At 36.0% G+C, this 22149-nt stretch overlaps 1 protein-coding gene across 1 annotated transcript in view; it reads left to right on the plus strand.

Moving 5' to 3' along the window:
- The window catches only part of LOC138698299 (cytochrome P450 4C1-like), an 82539-nt gene that overhangs the window by 44790 nt on the left and 15600 nt on the right, over nt 1–22149 (plus strand). The window contains exons 5-8 of the mRNA XM_069824110.1: nt 1598–1783; nt 9161–9230; nt 19958–20084; nt 20747–20819. Of these exons, the coding sequence (XP_069680211.1) occupies nt 1598–1783; nt 9161–9230; nt 19958–20084; nt 20747–20819 (456 nt within the window). The remainder of the gene's footprint in view (nt 1–1597; nt 1784–9160; nt 9231–19957; nt 20085–20746; nt 20820–22149) is intronic.

Consider the following 22149-nt stretch of genomic DNA (forward strand, 5'->3'; position numbering starts at 1 on the left):
TTTTGACTCAATTGTGTTTCTACAATAATAATAATAATAATAATAATAATAATAATAATAATAATAATAATAATAATAATAATAATAATTTCATTTCAATGAAAACGTCTGAGTGAGATCACCTTATCATAAATAATTTTGTTCTTCTCTCATAATGTTGTCATAAAGCCTGTTCAGTTTGTTTTTAATTATATTAGCTATAAATTGTTGAGTTCAAGATTCAAGAAGTTATTACCCCAATAATTGTTGCAAACTTCACGTTTCCTTTCCTAAAAATTGATATTACTTATGTTCTTTCCCAACTGGCACGTCTTGACATTGATAAATCCTGGTTATAAACCTGAGAAATCTGTGTAACTAAAGTGCTATAAACTGCAAACTTGTGGTTTTCTCTCAAACAGGAGTGTCGTAGGAAAATATTTCATGACAACAATATCCAAACTGAGCCCCATTAAATAAGTTAACGGCCATCCACCAAGAGTAACAGTTCTTTCTGGAGAGACTGTTGTTACTTGGAGGAGAGAGGGAATGTGTACCATTCCCTTACATTAAGAGGGCTTGCTGTTCCGAGCCCTTTTTAAGTTAGTACATGAAAATAAATGTTAAGGCTATGGATCTGCGAAATTAATTCTAACTTCTACATTTTTACACCAATTAGTCTGAAACTTTTACCACATATTTCTTACAATATACACATGCAAAACAAAAAATGTTTACTTTGATATTCCAATCAGTTTACTTATACATAATTTTTAATACCTACTGAATTACAATTGTTCTAATTTTCAAAGTTTACATAATTTTTTAAAATGTATATTTAATTTATTCCTGATAGACGTATGTAAAATATCACATATTTTTCATATTTTTCCAAATATTTTTGAGAAAAATATATTTACCCATTTATTTGTTAATTTTTTTAAATTTTAAAAGCTTATTAAATACTCAGCAAATGATTTGAAACTTTCAATAGCAAAAGAAAACACAGTTGTTAGTTTACTTCACATGTGTTTGTGGACTTCTAAGCAAAATTTCACTGAGACTGGAGAAAAACATTAGAACATTTCTAATGGTACATAATATTGAAAATTGGAAAATCGAGAAAACGACTATCAAAGTATAGCATGTATATGATGATATACTGTTGATATCCATCCTTTTTAAACAGATCTACCACATACATTTTTCTCCTACATAATAGCATAAAATATGAACTGAATGAACAGTAAAATTATTTAGAATGAAGGCTAAAGTCTGCTAGAATGACAGCTGAGTGTCAGGTTAAAAGGCTGCAGCCCCACACACGCGCTGGCCGCTTTAAATTTGTCCTGAGAGCCTTAAAATTATCATAGGGCAAAAATTGGGAAAAATTTAGAAAAGTGAAGCATTATATTATATTTTATAGGGTTAAAAACAAAATTCCCATTTTTAATGGTTTTTTCGTTACCTTACTATTAAAACAGCTTGTAAACTTGTCAATAAAGGAGATATCATAATTTATTATAATGTGCATTAGTTTCACTTGCAAGTATCATTTGTTTGTGAAGAATATGATCCACACTGTATTAATAACACATTTGCATTGTGACATTCGCAGGGACAAAATGGCACTCACACAGAAAGTTAATCACATCCTCTTTCCACTTCAAGATACTGGAAAACTTTGTCCCAATATTCGCAGAAAAATGTGATATTCTAGTAAATAAACTAAAGAAAGAAGTCGGAGGAGAGGTATTTGACATCTACCCCTACATCTCTGCCTGTACACTGGACATAATCTGCGGTAAGTATGAGCTAAGAATAATAATTGAATGAAGCAAATGTAATGTTATTAAGGTAAAATACGGTTGAGGGAGTTGTGGGTTCTAGTCGGTGCTTGTTAAAGATCCGAGATTCACGTCTCAAATCTGGCTGAAGACGATGAACTTTTCAAAGAGGTAACGATTCTTACGTTATTGTTATTAAGAAGTAAAGTAATGCTGGTACACCAACATCATTGATTAATATCACCCAAAACAATCCTGAATAACAATAAAGTCAGACAAATAATTTCTTTTCCTCGCCTAATTATTCTGCTTCAAGCAGATCCCTCTACGGATAATTCAGCTTTCAGATATTTATATTCTCGAGATATGAACATTAAAATCAGATGTTAATATTTTCAGAATGTCATAAATAAACCCAAAATCTTCAAAATTATCAGACGTCCTTAAACTGAATTGAAAATGTTTGGTAATTTGAGCGGTATAAAAGCGAAGACTTTGACTTATAGTGAAAGATATATTCGCCTCTCTAATTTCAAAATGACCCACTCCAATCTAATCGAATATACAACAATCAAAGCCAACACAAAATAATGTAAGCCAAAACATCGCACAGAAACGAAGCCAAAAGTGTATAATTCAAACAAACTCAATTTCATTTAACTGACTGTAAGCTAATAACTCAAATCAATTAATCATAGTATAACTATTCAAAATAAAAACAACACAAAAAATACAACTAAATATATTGTAATACAATGCAGTATAACGTAAATAATATATTAGGCCTATGATTAATATAACTCATAGTTCATAACCACCGTAAACCCACCCATCTCCTGACGAGTGATGTTCTATTGACAATACTTGCGAAGTTCCAATCTCTCTTCGGACAGTTGACTAAAAAAAGTCTCGTCTGGCCGCGAAACCAGGTGGCCCGGGTTCGATTTCCGGTTGGGGCAAATTACCTGGTTAATGTTTTCTTCCGGGGTTTTCCTTCAACCCAATATGAGCAAATGCTGGGTAACTTTCGGCGCTGGGCCCCGGATTCATTTCACCGGAATTATCACCTTCATCTCATTCTGACGTAAGATGTTGATAAAGCGTCGTAAAATAACATTCTAAAATAAATAAAAAATAAACTAAACAAAGCAAACAACACGACCTAAGGCAATAGAATTCAATCCCAGACAAACTTAACTTCGTACAGTCGAATTCAATTCCATAGGTATAATTCAACCCAATGCCTTATAATTCGACCCAATTCCTTATCGTCTGACTCAACCCAAGAAAATACGACCTACCCCCAAATAATCCTGCTTAGCCCCAAATAATACGACATAGCACAAACAATCCGACCCAGCCCAAAATATTCTGACCCAACCCAAAATATTCCGATCCAACCCAAAATATTCCAACCCAAACCATAATGTTCCGGCTTAACCCACAATATTCCAACTCAACCCAAAATATTCCAATCTCAACCCAAAATATTCCAACTCAACAAAAAATATTCCAACTCAACAAAAAATATTCCAACTCAACCTAAAATATTCAAACTCCATCCAAACTCAAACTCTACCCGAAGTATTCGAAATCAACCCAAAATATTCCAACTCAATGCATAATATTCCAACTCAAATGAAAATATATTCCAACTCAACTCAAAATATTCCAACTCAACTCATAATATTCCAACGTCACCCAAACTATTCCAACTCAACACGAAGTATTCGAAATCAACCCAAAATATTCCAACTCAACATAAAATATTCCAACTTCATCCAAAATATTCCAACTCCATCCCAAGTATTCCAATTCAACCCGAAATATTCTAACTCAACTAGAAGTGTTCCAGCGGAAACAAATTTATTACTACTTTTCACTTCGTCATAATGTCCAGGTTTCTGCTCCATGCGATGTCACACTTACGAAGCACTTCACTAGTTTCTTCCTTAGTTCTTTTCCAACGCTCATTTTCTATTAAAAACTTTGCTTTCCTCCTTTTGCTTTCCTGGCAGCAGCTTATGTCACTACTTATAGTACACCCCAAGCATTTTAAGGTGTCCACTTGTTCTACTGCCTATTTAGGATTCGCACGTTTACCTTCATTATTTTTCTTCCAATAACCACTGTTGTTTTATTTTTGCATTTTACTTTCTTCTAATACTGCTCGCAGCAGTCATTTACCTTCAGTAGCATATCCCTTAGTTTCATCTCGCCTTCTGTTAACATCATAACTTCAAGAAATCTATGTACTTTATTCTTCTTTCTCAAACTATCACCCCTCACCTATTCTGAAAACAGTTCTTCACTAAATCCTCCAAGCAGATGTTTAACCGGGTCTAAGTGATAAGCTCCTCACACTATTCCACTTCCCTTTGACAGTTCTTCTTCTATCCTATATCTGACACATTGTTTCAAATACAGATTATAAAACAGCCTCCTCGCTTTCGAATCCACACCAATTTTCTTTAGAATCTTTTTCTCTTTGAGCATCAGGATTTAGGAAAAAAGGCCTACTCCGACTTTAGAGGGTTATGTCGTTTATCCATCGTGTTTTAGGCCTTCCAACACTTCTTCGTCATTTCGGCTGATGTTAAAAGGAATATTTTTGGGAATCTATATTCATTTCTTCCATTCTTTAAATGCGTTCTTACCAATGTTGTTTTTCTGTCCTATTCGATGAACCAGATAGTATTAAAATGGTATCTTAGTCTTAATTTCTCTGATGGTCTAATAATGAATAACCTGCCATACTCCTGAGAAATTTCATTTCACTGCTTTCCAGTTTTCTTTCAGCATTTCTGTTTAAAGTCCAGTTTTCGCACCCAAAAGTTGTGTAAAATTTAATGTGTGTTCTTTTTAACACAATTAAGACCCACAATTGCATATCATAATTTATTTTGATATTTTATTACTAAACGAACTCAGATACATTGTTTGAGTATGTACAAATTGGATTTTCGAGAAAAAATTGTTTCATTTGAAATATGCACTATGTCCTATACATAGGACATTGGGGCTGTATGAGAAATCTACTAGTATATTAATTTACTTTACTAAGAAACATTTTTTTTCACATCTTCATCCATTAATTTTACAATTTGTAATATTTCTCAAAATATTTGACACAGATCCTCCTTTTAAACTTCACACACATTGTTGTCGGTTTTCTCTAGGCACACCAAAGTTGTTTTGCTTGATGGATTTTTTGCTATGAAATGTCCAATGCTGTAGAACCTGATGTCCATAAGACATTTTCTTTTCGATGTGGTCCTGGTCTGGGTTTCGGTGTACCACTACTCTTCAAGAAAAACGTTGTTAGTCTGTAAAATAATAATAATAATAATAATAATAATAATAATAATAAATGCATTATATGTCTTATGGTTACTAATAACATAAAATATGTTGATTACTTACTTTCTTCGAAACATAAGCAGGTCATGAGTACACAGCTCAGCAGTAGTGTAGAGCTTCCAGGATGCTACCACCATGGTGTTGAAGATATTTGTGAATAGAGGGAAGTACCACTTCTTGCCTCCAATCCGGATTTGGTATACAGCCATCAGGTTATAGAAGAGGTCAACTCCATTCTTGTACTTATTGTGGGAACTAATGCAATGTGGGATTGCGATGTTAGTTCTTGAGCCTTTTGTTCTTCGTTGCACTTCTCCTTCAGGGTCGAGGGATTCAAAACTATTACAACTTTGTTATCATTCCAGAGAACTATTCCATTATTATTATTATTTGTATCCAAACATTTGTCGATAGCTCCTCTTTCCTTTTTCTTCATTTCGGAAGATGGTTTGAGTGGACATTTTTCAATGCGATTTTCCCGAACAGTTCCTGTCATAAAGAAACACAAAGAAACCCTTTTCCTTCATCATGACAGCGTTTGTAGGATGTGAAGAAGTTATACATATAAATAACAAGCTATTTAGGGTTTTCAATTATGTGTGCAAGCGATTTTGAAATTCTAAATGACAATGTTTAATGATCGTTGTTCTTTTTTCCCCGGTATGGCAAAATCTGTAAAGGATAACCATCACAACTACATAGCATTCAGAGCTTGTACCCAAATTTTACATATACATTTTCTATGTGTGTCTGCCATAATACTTCACCACCCTTTCGTCAATTGATAACTTATCACAAAATAACCCCATATTTCTTCAGAGATTCATTAGCTAAATCATATAGTTGCCTCACTTTGTAATATGTCTTCTTTGTCAATGCTGCTGTTGTCATTGAAATGGTTCTTTTTTATGTCTTGGAATCTGTTACATGACATGCAGTCAGCAACAATTTATACGGTGCAATCTGGAGTACGATCCCAGTACATGAGCTCCCTTGGTAGTATATGTGGTACCCACTAAAAAGAAGAATATCCACGAACTTCATAAGCTCTTTTTTTGCGAGTGAAAATGAATGGTCATTTTTCTGTTGACTGTATACTCATGTTCTAATATTTTGTCAAAAATGTTGTTGGATATAGAAATAAACATGTCAGGGACAGATTTCCTTGCAGACTATTCTTTGTGGATTCCTTCATTGAAACAAGAAATTTGTCAGGAGAATCGGAATATTGGGGACACTTTCAATTCAATTTTTCCCATTTTGGAGACTTTACGGAAGTTGTTTCTTTACTGCTGGGTTGGCTATTTGGCCCAGTTAGTTTTGAGGTGTTGGTGTTAATTGCAAGAGAGATATCTTCCTTCTCCAGAATTGTTAGTTCAACCGTACCTGCAATATCAGATTGCATACCAGTAGTTTTATCAGGAACAACAAAGACATCGTCATCAATATCCTCAAAATCGCTGGGGGCATCTGGTGGTGGGGAAATTATAGCCACGGAAATTGAGTTAACTTAGTTTTAATCTGTTTCTTTATTCCATATTTGATACAGATATTCTACTGCCTCTTCAGGTGACAGCAAGTTGCGCTGTCTCTTGTCTGAAAAAATCATAATAGAGAAATAATCCATATTGTCCCAATGTTCTATAGATATGACACTGAATGTAAACGCAATTATCTTGAACTCTGATACAAATATCGACATGATTTAAATTATAAAGGGTTATATATACATTTCCAAACAACAATAACATGATAGAAAATTTTTAATTATATAACTAACGGAAATACAAATAAATAAATCTGCATACCTGTAGACATGATGTAACCAGCAAGCAGTTCATTCAACCACTGGCAATTAGATGGGAATAAACAAAGCGATTGTTGTAAATCTTCGACAGAGTGCGTTCAGAAAACATTGCTGAGTCATTTGAACTGATAATCTTTGATTGAGAGCCAACACACTCCACAAAATTCAGTTACTAACTGGAATGAAGTTTCCGTCATATTCATAGGACAATGGGATTAAATGGGTAAGTTTTATTTTCTAGCGAGCGGCAAATTGTTCCACACATTCTCTGATATTTGTTGAGTTTGTCAGCCATATCGTCTTCCTTTATGTTTGAGATATTGCAATCTAAGGAATTAAAGGATTATATTTCTTTTTTTCATAATTAATTATTATAATTTTACATCTTAAATGATCTACTCCCAAAAATTCCATTGTTTTAAATTTAACGTTGGAAATGTTAAGATTATAGGTCATAATGCATTTTTGAAGACGAAGCGCTGCAATTTGTAATTCGTCTTCCCATTCGGATATGAGCAGCTGGTCATCTGAGAAAATTAATAACGTATTTAAAACCATATTATTTATGTGAAGTCCATGTGTAAAATATCGTTCCCATTATTCAACAGCTGAGTCAATATATATGTTAAAAAGTTCTGATGATAAGGGGCGACCTTGTTTCACGCCTTGATTAATTGTAGTTTTTTTTACTAGTTTCATTCCTAATATCTATTAATATTTCTGTATTTCTGTATAAGCGTTGTATTATTTTAATGAAATAATAGTGATATTATTTATTATACATTTTTTCCCATGATTTATTACTTTAAACCTTGTCAGAATCTCCATCAGCTTATTCCAATACAGCATGTAAGCAGCACTTTCTAGGTCCACAAGTACTACATCCACTTCTTTATTCTTCTCTAGGTATATTTCGCAGCAGTTCAATTGCCTCTCATACTGTTTCCCTTCTTGAAGCCAAACTGCTCTTCTTCCAACTGTCCTTCCACCTGAGAATACTGTATACATGCCGATTCAGTATTCGCAGGAGAATTTTCGCACAGTGCGATATGAGGTAAATAGTCCTGAACGCATTACATTTGTTGGTAAGCCTATTATTTTTATTCCGTATTGGTACCAACACTGTCTCCGTGAAATCTTCAGGCCATCCTCTTTCTAATATATTTTCTTGCATAATGATAAAATTTCCTTCTTGTCTTCACTCAAACATTTCACTAAATCGATGACGATTTCGTCAACACCCGCTGCTTCCCAATTCTGCACATCCGTAAGTGATAGCTCAACTTCTTCCTAGAGAATAGAAAATTATTTTTCTTCTTCTAATGCGGCTGCTTCTTCTTCTATAGCTAAGTTATTATCAATATCCTTTGTTTGTGTGTTATGTAAATACTGATTTCGTCTTCATTGAACCAAATGGATTTCTAATTTGATTTGTGAATTCAAAACATTGTACTTCGCGGTACATTAAGTCATGTTTTGCTTTTTAGTAGATTCTCTATTTCTTCGCATATATATTTCATTCAATCTTTCTTCGCTTTATTAGTTTCTCTTCCTGGTTCGTTTTGTTATTTTATTCTTTTGCTTCATCTCCGACATTTTCCCTCTGACCTAAGATTTCTTAATACTAATACTTTCTCCGTATCCTATTGTTACTTCTTCAGTTGTCTTTATACAGATTTTAAGATGAATTCAGTACTCATTATTATGTACGGTTTCTTATTTAGCGGCTATCTCTTGAACATATTTTTTTTAAATTATCCTCTTCCTTTTTTATTCTTTATTTTTCTATTGTCGATTTCTTTATCACCTGTCTTCCTCTTATCTTCTTCAGACGAATATCTACTTCGCCTGTTAATAGGACAAAATCTGTGAGTTAATATCAAATCCTTGTAGGATCGTTGCACTTTCTAAGCAATTACTGAATCTTTCCTGTATTAGCATAAAGTCTATATCTGACAAATCCTGTGCTTCAGTAGGAATGTCTAAGTATATAATTTTTACGTTGTTAAAAAATTTATTTCCAATCATCAACGTATTTCTTTTACAGAAAATCTCCGAAGATTCCCCTCTTGCATTTCTTCTTCCCAATCTACATTTTATACCGTTTACAATGTAATGAAATATATGGGTATTATAATAATTATATTATAGACGTAATGAATTTGTTGATTACTGGTTTCCTATAACGTTATATCACATACTAATAATCTGATTTAATAATTCACAGAATCCGCAATGGGAACGTGTGTAAATGCCCAGAAAAACGAAAATTCAGAATATGTCACAGCTGTGCACGAGTAAGTAAACAGAAACATAATTTATATTACATTCATTCTTGAGCGTTGTGTTGAGAAGATAATATTTTACTTTACTGGCCTTATAGATTCGGAAAAATCCTCCGCAAACATGTTCCATTTACTTTCGTCCCCCTCCATGCTCCTCATTTCCGTCAAACTTTACCAAACTTCCTTCAGGGCTGTCTCACCCTCCCCTAACAATCACTCTCCTACCAACATCTTGAAGGTCATTTATACTCTCATACTCATGGGTTTTTAGACTTTTTCTTTTAGACCTACTGTCTTTGGACATACTGACCTGGGAGCAGTGCGTTAGCCTATATACAGCACAAGTCATGTATTATGAGAAGTTTGAAGCATACAGTATTGAAACATATGCCAATGAAAAGAGACACTCACCAAGTTTTAAAGCTACAACTGCTACAATTGCTCAATGTGCACTCCTCGCGTCATACGATAAACATCGATACGGTAGTCCAACTCCTTCCACACAAGCCGGAGCATATGCCTGTCAACACGAGCCACAGCAGCACGGATACGATTCTTCAGGTCATCAAGATTAACTGGCAAGGGTGGTACATAAACTTGATCTTTGACAAACCCCATAGGAAAAAAATCACATGGGGTTAGATCAGGCGACCGGGGAGGCCAGCGGATAAGACGCCGATCGTTGTTAGAGGCCCTTGCAACCCAATGTTGAGGAAGTTGCTGATTAAGATAACGACGCACTTGAAGTGGAAATGTGGTGGAATCCCGTCTTGTCGAAATAAAAAAATTGTTTATCTTCAAGTAACTGAGACATCAACCACTGCGTCAGCATGTCTATATAAGATAGGCCAGTAACAGTGTTGTCAGCAAAAAATAAGGGTCCATACAGTTTACCACATGACACTGCACAGAACGCATTGACTTTGGGTGAATCCCGTATATGTTTTAAAACCACACGAGGATTTTCCGTTCCCCAGACTCGAACACTATGCCTGTTTACTTTACCACTCAGATGACTTTTTTATTTTAGTAAGTTATTTTACGACGCTTTATCAACATCTTAGGTTATTTAGCGTCTGAATGAGATGAAGGTGATAATGCCGGTGAAATGAGTCCGGGGTCTAACACCGAAAGTTGCCCAGCATTTGCTCATATTTGGTTGAGGAAAAACCCCGGAAAAAACCTCAACCAGGCAACTTGCCCCCACCGGGAATCGAACCAGGGCCACCTGGTTTTGCTGCCAGACGCGCTAACCGTTACTCCACAGATGTGGACCCACTCAGATGAAAGGTGGCCTCGACACCGAAAATCAGTTTATTGCATGTGTCGTCTTCCCCTAACAATTGCTGGAATTCAGTGCAGAACTCAATACGCAGATTGTTGTCATTTTGCGACAGAGCTTGAGCATTTTCAGACGTTCACGCAGCACTTTCCATACTATCCGCTGTGCTATGGAAAGTGCATCCCTGCACAATTGATCCTCTGACTTCGCACATAAGCTTCACTGTATCACACTAGGATGTCACGGCAGCTCTGCTGGCAGCGCTGCCAATAACAAAACAGAAAGTAATGGCGCATTTTATTTTATTTTATTTTATTTTATTTTAAATCCACCACCAACAGAAGCAGGCTTCCAATTACAGGTGGCTTACACAGATGTATACACAAAATACATAATAAGAGAGAAAAAACAACAAAACAAACAACACAAACGAAAGAAAGAAAATACATAATGGTAATAGATGCTAGAATATAATATTACAGTTAATATAGTGCCAATTTGGCATCGCTGCCAGTCCGGACGCCGAGACAACTGGGTTGGTGGCATCGCTGTCATCAAAGCAAATGCGGTTAGGTTAGGTATCTCACATTCCGATGACAGCAGAGCTGCCAGTCATTAGTTCAGCACTTGTTGCCTCGCTACCGCCTTATTCCATTGTTGTGTGTTTTGTTTTTAATATTGACGATTTGATACCCGGATGATTGTGGTACCGTAGTTTCCCCTAACTATGGTCCACATTTTTCACATTTTTCTTTGTATATTCAGTACTATTCATCCAGATTAAGTGAAATTTTGGCTTCGGACTCTTGTAAGTTTATTTTTTATTTTTATTTTATTAGGTTATTTTACGACGCTGTATCAACATCTCAGGGTATTTAGCGTCTGAATGAGATGAAGGTGATAATGACGGTGAAATGAGTCCGGGGTCCAGCACCGAAAGTTACTCAGCATTTGCTCGTATTGGGTTGAGGGAAAACCCCGGAAACAATTTCAGCCCCGACCGGGATTCGAACCCGGGCCACCTGGTTTAGCGACCAGACGCGCTGACCGTTACTCCACAGGTGTGGACTTGTAAGTTTATATTAAATAAATATTGACGTGTGTTTGAAATTATTTAATTACAAGTGTTAAAAAATAATAAGCATTGGTACATAGTTCTATTCTGAGTTGCGCAACTATGGTCCAATTATATATTCATGCTTGAAAGCATGGAGATGTAATTATTCGTAAATCAGTACATTGAGTTTCTAATTTAAGGGTAGAAACATAATCTAGCACAGAAATATTAAAAATAAATGAAAAGTACATGGATTCTTTTTATTAGTACACATTACAATAAACACACAATAAACAAGTAAAATCTGAAAGTCATTTTCCTGCAAAAACTACACTCACCGAAAAAAAAAAAAAAACCGGCCACCTAAAGTTTGCTCCAGGTTCCAATTAGCAAGCTTGTGAGCTAAACGTAATAGTTCAACATGATGTTGCTGAAGCAATTCTGGGCCTTTAGCTGGTGTTCTGAAATTCGGCCCATATTCATCCAGACGTCTTCTTATAGTTCTCTCACTGACGTTAACTTGTATTATTTTCTGGAAGGCTTTTCTGGGCTCAATAGCTATGGAATGGCGATCTCTTAATGTGTTTATGACAATAAAATGGTCGTCACGAGCCGAAGTTACCATTTTCTCCCTGAACAGGATCTCCTGGAATATCTTCCTGTCTCTCTAAAGCGATGGTACACTCGTTGTACGGTCGATCGAGGAATCCCAAGAACTGCAGCCACATAACGCTGACTATTCCCAGCTTCTATCAATGCAACCACTTTTGCTGAATCGATAGGACTTAGAGACATTTGTGTACAATGAAGTACTCCAATACTGCCTCAAAAGAGCTTACCAGTCTGTAGACTTCTTCAGCTTAGCTTGAAATGAGTCCGAGAAGTTTAGACACAATATTGCAAGAAGATCGAATCTTCTTTTCAGATCATTGTTGGCTATTACATATTCAATATTACATTGTTACGTATCACAAAAGAAATGAATGACTAAATGAACCTCAGCACACCTACAATTATTAAAAAAATTCTACAATTTTTTTAAATTTTAAAGAAAATGTAGGCGATTCGGTTTTTTGCGGTGAGTGTGTATTAAAGAACAAAAGTACGGTATCAAAATAAACTAAAACATTCTTATCAAAATATGATGCACATAAATTCACTGATAATGTTTATTTACCATATTGAGAACTACATTCAGTAGGACTATTCCGATCCTTTGAATCTCAATTTCTCTTATAATTCTGAAATTGAAAATAGATCTCTCTTTTTCGAGACGCATTTGGGGTCTTCAATTTGTTTGATTATGTTTTACTTTCTATAAGATAAAATGTCTTCCATTTCTCGCCACCTCAGTAATTGCCGCTTCTTACCATACGAGAAACAATAGCTTCATTATTCTTCACTTCCAAAACTTTCCCTGTCCACAATTTCTCCTCATAAGTAATTACCATATAACTATGTGTCTTTAGCATTAATTTAACAGATTTTTTCTTCTTTTCCACATCTGACTCACTGTCTGTAAATATGGAGAGAACGCTGGAAACCTTATACTCTGTGCCCAATTCAATTTCATCGCTCACATAGTCACTTACAAGGACGGTTGTTTTCCTTCTACCCTGGAGTTTTCATTTTACTGGACCATCAGTCGAGCAAGTACCATTGATGCTGGAACAGCCTGTTTCTTTGTTTACTTGACTATAATATTAAATGGTGTTTTAGAATATACTGAGATACCGTATTTGCAGAAGTAAATAATTACATTGATCACATTTTATTAAAACAAATATTTCAAAATTAAATACAGCTATGGTCCACGAAAAATTGTGGTACATAGTTGAGGACTGACTTCTAGCCTTGAGATTAAACATTTTTCACGCAGAGTCCTTAACCTCTGCCAGTCTAATTATTACGTGAAAGTAAACACTATAGAGCCAGGTTTAATTGTACAAACAATCGTATACCTATAACGTAACAGTTCTACAGAGGAGAGCTTAATAAAACAGACAAACACAAATTGAATTATTTCGCGTCTTCACACATTCAATAGAACGATGCACACTGACCTTGCTAAGCATCCATATCATTGCCACGTGTAATGGTAGATGAAAGCATCTATGGGGAACATAATTCCATCACAGTGGCGCCTTAAATGGCAAACACCGAACTCTTGGGAGACTAAGTAGTACATAATGCGTTTTGGACCATAGTTGGGTGCTTGTACCATAGTTATGGGAAATTACGGTACTGTACTTTGCTTAGTGCAAAGAAACTTACAAGAAAATTTCCTCAAAGAATGAATGAAATGTCGCCTTCAGGCGTAGTTATCGGCAAGCCCCAAAACAATAGTTAATGTAGCCTATATCATATCGCCCGTGAGTAGACGGTTATGTTGAGAGTAGATCGGTTTTTTCCTGTTGCAAAACTTAAATGTACCAGTTGATAACGAGATACAATATGCATCTCATGATGATGACGATGATAACCTTCAGCGTTTAAGACAATGTAAAGAGAGTTTCCGTCACCAATATTAACCCAAATACTCAGTGTTCATTAATTATAAGAAAACATGCATTTTTCCCTGAAAACATAAACATGACAACCCGGAACAGATACTTACACTATATGTTAATTAAGTTCTACGCTAGAAGGATACACGATACGCGAGGATCAACAGAAGACTTTCTGTCTGTAGAAAATAAACCTAATATAATATTGACAAATATCAGCCTTATAATTTCATTGTGTTAATATGATGGTGTATTACGTTTTTGTTTTACATAATTTTTAATTTCATTATATTGTTGTAGTGATTAACAAACCACATTTTCAAATGTTTGAAGGAGAACGATTGCATATTGCTAGAAAACACAGCCTTGTATCTAGAGAAACTTCGTTCCACTTCTGCAGAAACAATGGGGGCGTATTTTAAATATTTTACAGAAGCATTATTTATCTCAAAATCTGTATCATTATTATAAATTTTCTCATTTGAAATTAAGTCACAAATTTCGTCATCGGCATCTTGCTATTATTCTTCTTTAAAAGACGTTGAATGTTGCCTGTTACGAATAGCAGTATTCGGTCGTAATGTAACCGATCAACGAAACACACTGAAATCCCCACCTCAACGCAATAACAATCTAGTACCTAAAGTCAGAGGCGCATGAAGCGCAATATAACAGAATAGAATTCTTAGCCATAATCATCACCATCACCATACCATCGTCACCACTATCATGAAATTTTTAAGTACCGGTATTGATACTGTAGAATACTCTGGCAGCTTAGTTGGCATCCGGCTGGCAGACCTTCCAGATGCTAGCAGAGCTGTTGTGGCATCCTAGTGTGATACAGCGCGCTCAACAATTTCGTCGGAGACAGAAGGGCGTTTAGAGACACATCCTTTCGAATACCAATCACGTATTGTTTTTATTTGGTGCATCTTTATGATATCGAGAGCGGAAATGTCTTTGTGCAGTAGCTACTGACCTTGTGTGGAATTCAAGTACGCAATACGCGCGCTCTTCTCTTGTTGCCGCCATTTCTCATACCTAGCCGCCTAGCGGTCACACAGTGTACTGAGATACTTCCGCGAAAATTTAAACGAATCCTGGAGAGTGTCTGTTTTCATTGGTATATGTTTCAATACTGTAGGTTTCATACTTTTTATAATACATGACAATGAAAAAGCTTAAATAATAATTTATGGTAGCCTTGTATATCTGCTTCATTGTAGACGAACTTCATTAAGAGTGTACTAACCTTGTTCAGCTTTTTTCTATTTAAGGGGTTAGGTACAGCTTACAGCAGTAACATTTTTGGAAATATTCAACATTTTTTCCCTCCATTATTGTATCTTGTACAGTAATTAAAATTGGTATGTGTAAAACACTGTCCTCCTGCTATATGACAAAAAAATATTTTTATGATTAAAAAATATTTATATATATTTTTTCAAAATTCAAAATGGTGACAGTTTACTGTGCAGTGATAAAGCTTTTCTCTCATAACTCATAAACTTGTTAACTTTTTCATGTTCTCTCTCTTTTATTTTATTGCTGAAACTCATGTTTACAATATCATGCTCTTTCACTACATTCCTTAATAAATAACATTTGTTTTATTTTATGTTAGGAAATAATAGTGGTATTTGAACATTTTAAAATTAACTTATTTTTTATCAGACAATCTATAAAAGGTAGAGAAGTGATTTCCTATCATATTGTAAATATGACATGCATAAATACATACAAAATTTTCATCACAGAATGTTGAAATTTTTTTAATTATGTGGGAAACGCTTCATCACTCGACAGTGAACTGAATTTAAAAAAAAAAGGTATAAATAATTCCTTTTTAAATCGTAAAAATATTTTTTCTTCATATAGAAGAGGGACAGTGTTTTACACATACTAATTTCCAGTATTGTACAATATGCAGTAATGGAGGAAAAAATGTTGAATATTTCCAAACTTTTACTGCTGTAAGCTGTACCTAACCCCTTAAGCTAAGTACAGTAGAGGAGGCAAGGCCTGTCCTGTGACATTATCATGTGCCATAGCTATATCATCTATGGATATGGTGCGGAAAGATAGGTCTTACAAGCAAAAATTCTCATGGGGGCAGATAAAAAAGTTATTTTTTTCTTCTTTCATGTTAATAGTGTCAAAACAAGTAGCCTGCTTATACAAATTTTGGCCACTCGAGCGTAATTACGAAGGTAGTACAAAAATAAGTTTCCTAGGGGTCGTTTACAGAAAGAAAATAGAATTTCATTGGAAATATTTACTGGACCAGATACAGCAATTGTTGAGCTATTTTTTTTTAACATATTCTCCACCTAAACTGAGACATTTATCATACCGTGGGATACAAAAATCTTTGTGTTATACGTGGTGTGTCTAAAAAGTTCGGTGAATTGTGTCATATCTGAACGGCAACTTCGCGCATGTGCTTGCGCATGCGAATGGTTCTTCAGAGACTTGGGGAGAATCGATACATAGCATGTAATGCATGTGACTGGCAGTGTAAACAGACTGCGACCAGTTGAACGTAGTCAGTGTGAGAGGAAGTGTCACAGCGCAATGGAGCAACGTGTAAACATCAAGTTCTGCTACAAATTGGGGAAGACTGCAACGAAGACACATGGAATGTTGGTGCAGGTATACGGGAGGGAAGCCGTGAGCAGAAATTGTGTTTACGATGGTTTAAACGCTTCCGTGAAGGGAAGGAAACAATTGAGGATGAGTCACGTTCAGGTCGGCCATCGACAAGCAGAATCCCAGAAATGATCGAGAAAGTGCGACAAATGCTGGCACAAGATCGGCGACTGACTCTAAGATTGATTGCGGAGGAATTGGACATTAGCAAGGACATGGTGCACACCATCGTCCGCGATGATTTGGGTAAGCGGAAGTTCTTCTCCCGATTTGTGCCGCATAAGTTCACAGACCAGCAGAAAGCAAAACGGATGGAAACTTCTGGTGATTTCATTTCCATGTGTGACCAGGATCCATTGCTTCTGAAAACCATCGTCACGGGAGACGAGACCTGGTGCTAGCAGTTCGATCCGGAATCAAAACGGAAATTGATGTCATGGTGTTCACCGACTTCCCCGCGACCAAAAAAAAAAGCCATCTGCAAAAATCCAAGGTAAAAACACTGTTGATCGCCTTCTCCGACAACAACGGCATCATCCACAAGGAATTTGTTCCTGCAGGTCAAACCATTAATGCTGCATTTTACCAGTCCGTTTTGAACCGATTGCTACAGCGTACCCGGCGGGTTTGGCCAGAGTTGCACAGGATTGGAAAATGGATGCTGCTCCATGACAATACCCCTGCACACTGTGCGATCCGCGTGCGCCAATTCCTGGCTCAGAAGATGGTAACTGTTCTTGAACACCCTCCCTACTCCCCTGATCTTGCTCCTGCGGACTTCTTCCTGTTTCCCCGCTTGAAGGCGACCATGATAGGTGAACGTTTTGCGGACGTGAATGCCATCAAAGATCGTGTGACAGCCGTTCTGCGATCGATTCCACAGGAGGCCTTTGCTGGTAGTTTCCAGAAGCTGTACGAACGTTATCAAAAGTGTGTTGTAGCGGGTGGCGACTATTTTGAAGGGCAATAAAGATACAACAAATTTTCTTTATTGCCCTTCAAAATAGTCTGAATGCTATCAGAAAACAAGCAAAACATATAGAAACAAATTTTCTTTATTGCCCTTCAAAATAGTCTGGATGCTATCAGAAAACAAACATAACATAGATACAAACAAATTTTCTTTATTGCCCTTCAAAACAGTCTGAATGCTATCAGAAAACAAACAAAACATAGATACAAACAAATTTTCTTTATTGCCCTTCAAAATAGTCTGAATGCTATCAGAAAACAAACAAAACAAAGATACAAACAAATTTTCTTTGTTGCCCTTCAAAATAGTCGCCACCCGCTACAACGACTTTTGACAACGTTCGTACAGCTTCTGGAAACTATCAGCAAAGGCCTCCTGTGGAATCGATCGCAGAACGGCTGTCACACGATCTTTGATGGCATTCACGTCCGCAAAACGTTCACCTTTCATGGCCGCCTTCAAGCAGGAGCCAGATCAGGGGAGTACGGAGGTTGTTCAAGAACAGTTACCATCTTCTGAGCCAGGAATTGGTGCACACGGATCGCACAGTGTGCAGAGGCATTGTCATGGAGCAGCACCCATTTTCCAATCCTGTGCAACTCAGGCCGAACCCGCCGGATACGCTGAAGCAATCGGTTCAAAACGGACTGGTAAAATGCAGCATTAATGTTTTGACCTGCAGGAACAAATTCCTTGTGGATGATGCCGTTGTTGTCGAAGAAGGCGATTAACAGTGTTTTCACCTTGGATTTTTGCAGATGGCTTTTTTTTTGGTCGCGGGGAAGTCGGTGAACACCATGACATCCATTTCCGTTTTGATTCCGGATCGAACTGCTAGCACCAGGTCTCATCTCCCGTGACGATGGTTTTCAGAAGCAATGGATCCTGGTCATACATGGAAATGAAATCACCAGAAGTTTCCATCTGTTTTGCTTTCTGCTGGTCTGTGAACTTATGCGGCACAAATAGGGAGCAGAACTTCCGCTTACCCAAATCATCGCGGAAGATGGTGGGCACCATGTCCTTGCTAATGTCCAATTCCTCCGCAATCAATCTTAGAGTCAGTCGCCGATCTTGTGCCAGCATTTGTCGCACTTTCTCGATTATTTTTGGGGTTCTGCTTGTCGATGGCCGACCTGAACGTGGCTCATCCTCAATTGTTTCCTTCCCTTCACGGAAGCGTTTAAACCATCGTAAACACAATTTCTGCTCACGGCTTCCCTACCGTACACCTGCACCAACATTCCATGTGTCTCCGTTGCAGTCTTCCCCAATTTGTAGCAGAACTTGATGTTTACACGTTGCTCCATTGCGCTGTGACACTTCCTCTCACACTGACTACGTTCAACTGGTCGCAGTCTGTTTACACTGCCAGTCACATGCATTGCATGCTGTGTATCGATTCTCCCCAAGTCTCTGAAGAACCATTCGCATGCGCAAGCACATGCGACAAGTTGCCGTTCAGTTATGAAACCATTCACCGAACTTTTTAGACACACCACGTAGATGTCTGCAGCCTGGAATCGAAACCAATGTCTGACAGCCGTCTGCACCTCTCTCTCGACCCTGCAGTATGACAAATATCGCAATTCCAGTGGGGAATATGTTGAAAAATAGCTCAACAATTGCTGTATCTAGTCCAATAAATGTTTCCAATGAAATTCTGTTTTCTTTCTCTAAACGGCCACAGGGAAACATTTTTACGACCCTCGTAATTGCGCTCTAGTGGCCAAAATTTGTATAAGCACTTGTTTTGACATTATTAACAAGGTGGAAGAAAAAAAATAACTTTTTTATCTGTCCTCATGAAAATGTTTACTTGTTACTCTGAGACGAACTTTCATGTCGGTAGCTCGTATAACATTAACCATCATGAAACAAACTTTCTTTCTGATAGCTCATTCTTTCTCCTCTCGCACAGCTCACATGACAGGTCTCGCCTCATAACTTATACGTCGGATATTTGCAGTTTATAATTAATTTTGCACGAGATACCAAATTGACCTTAGGGATAGCATATTTCTTTCATTACCTTATTTTACCTAAACTAATATTTTTACTTATTTCTAAAAAAAAAAAGGGTACATAAAAGTCTCAGAAATGATAGAAACCACATAACTTGCATCCAACATAAACATTTTCATAAAATTTTCTCCTTTATTCGCAATTTTTCTATAACATAGTTTGTAACTATTCAGTGCTCAATTGAATGTTCGAATTAGAAATAAATATTCCAGTTTACTGTTAATAATAATTAAAACTTTCCAGAATGAAAGCGATCTTATCAGATCGAATGGCAAGACCGTTTCTAGCTTCAGACTTTATTTTCAACCTTACCAAGTGGAGCAAGCTTCAAAAGAAGAAACTTGCGATTATTCACGGATTTACTAAGAAGGTAAGAGCTTGGAATTGATGGCACGTTGGAAATCACATTAAGACGTTTTGAAGGTATTTAACTTTAATTACCTTAAGAAGGACAACCGAAGTACCTTATCTCATTGAGTAAAAATACATAATTTTCCTTGTGTGTTAATATTAACTGAAATAAATATGGTTATAGATTATCAAAAATTTTAACATCATGTAGGAGAGTAGATATTTCATACCCTGCAGTGTTAAAAATATTGTGTGAACATGCAGACATTCGGAGAAGCAGAACATGGAAAACCACTGAAAATCAATAGATATGGAGGTATATTCACAATAATTTACCTTTGAAAATTTTGAGCCTAAAACATGTTGTATTGTAAAAACAAATGAAGAGTCCACTGCAAGAATGATGGATGTCATTTTCTTGTCGAAAATGAACCAAGACTGTCAATGCACAGCTTAAGACATATAGAATGTACATTCAGAGTTATATGACATTAACACTGATAGTCATTGTCCAGTAATGATCGGAAAATCACATTTCAGCTTTGAGCGCTAAGCATTTCTAACTTTCAATTGCTTCTCCTGCGAAATGTATTCCAAATGATATCCATCATTCTTGCAGTAGACTCTTCAAATAGAAAATGCATTACAAATTTAAATTGTTTCTTTTTTTTTTTCTTTCAGGTTATTAGAGAACGTAAACAGCAAAAAATGAAAAATATTCCAGAACATTCTCCAGAAGATGACGTATATTACGGTAATGGAATGTTATTTTGTATTATCCCTTCAACATTTTGTTTAACATGGTTATAGAGCAGGACTTAAAAGAGCTCTCGTACTGAAATCTATATCAAGGTGTAGATGAGGAGGAGAGACCTGGCACGTGAACTTTGTGATACGTGAAAGAATGAGCTATCAGAAAAAGACTTTGTTTCATGATGGTTACTATTATACGAATCTACCGATACGAAAGCTAATTTAAACTAAAACCTATTTTCCCTCTCCCATTGCCATTGATGATACAACCACGACACGTGATGATGTCATAGGACGGGTCTTGACCTCTCTACATTATAAGGTTAGATTCTAGACTACAGCTTATGTAGATCTGATATTAGACAGTCTGTCGTTTCATCCCGCATTAAACGATTTAAAATTTCAGTAACAAATTAGTCTTATAATATATTCGTATAAGCTTAGCAATGATTTTATTGTTTGTGGTTTATATCCTCAGAAAGCATCAATAATAGTTATTTATGTATTAAGATCAAATGGAAAAAATTTCCACCGAGGCATATTCAAAATGGAAAAGCAATGGGCTACAAATGGAAATCAATATCCAAAATGATTCATTACTGCAGACAAATTATGGCAGATATTCCAAATCCATCATATCGGCCAAAGTCATCCAGGAAGAACCACTTAAAATGTGAGAATATTCTATGTTTCAAGCTTATATTGTAATAATAGGCCTAATGCAGAATTTATGATTCTTAGACAATTTGTTTGAGCATTTTGGATTATGTATGACTTAGTTTAGATAGATGGATTCATTCCAGTAGTCTATTGCAAATAATATCCTAAAACGAATTACGAGTAAACAACGATGAATGAATTATTACAAAAATGGATATACTGTCACAAATACTATTAGGTGTTGGAAGAAAGCGTATTTGAAATTCGAAAACAGCGCATACCAATTACCTAAAATCACATATTTTTTTATCTCTGAGTGATAAAAGTCGAGATTTGTTGTAATGTGTTATATAATTATTTGGAGTTAGATAATCCAGAATTATATAACAGACATTCTTTCCAGATTTCATCTGCCACAATATTGGTAAATAAAGCTGGAAATCGAGTTCAGTTGCAGAAGAATATATTCAAGATTCAATGGAAAAAAAAAAATTAAAATTCCTAGACAAGTTTTAAATGAAAAAAATCAACAACAATTCAATGTGTTCAGTCTGCCTCAACTTGTTCAACAATTCATGAAACAGAATATGAAGTGCGGAAGAAAACCATAAACCAATCGAGATTTCTTTATTAGATCCTAATAATTGTGTTGTTAACATTAAATTGAGTTA

Source organism: Periplaneta americana, chromosome 4 (assembly GCF_040183065.1).
Source record: "Periplaneta americana isolate PAMFEO1 chromosome 4, P.americana_PAMFEO1_priV1, whole genome shotgun sequence".
Lineage (NCBI taxonomy): Eukaryota > Metazoa > Arthropoda > Insecta > Blattodea > Blattidae > Periplaneta > Periplaneta americana.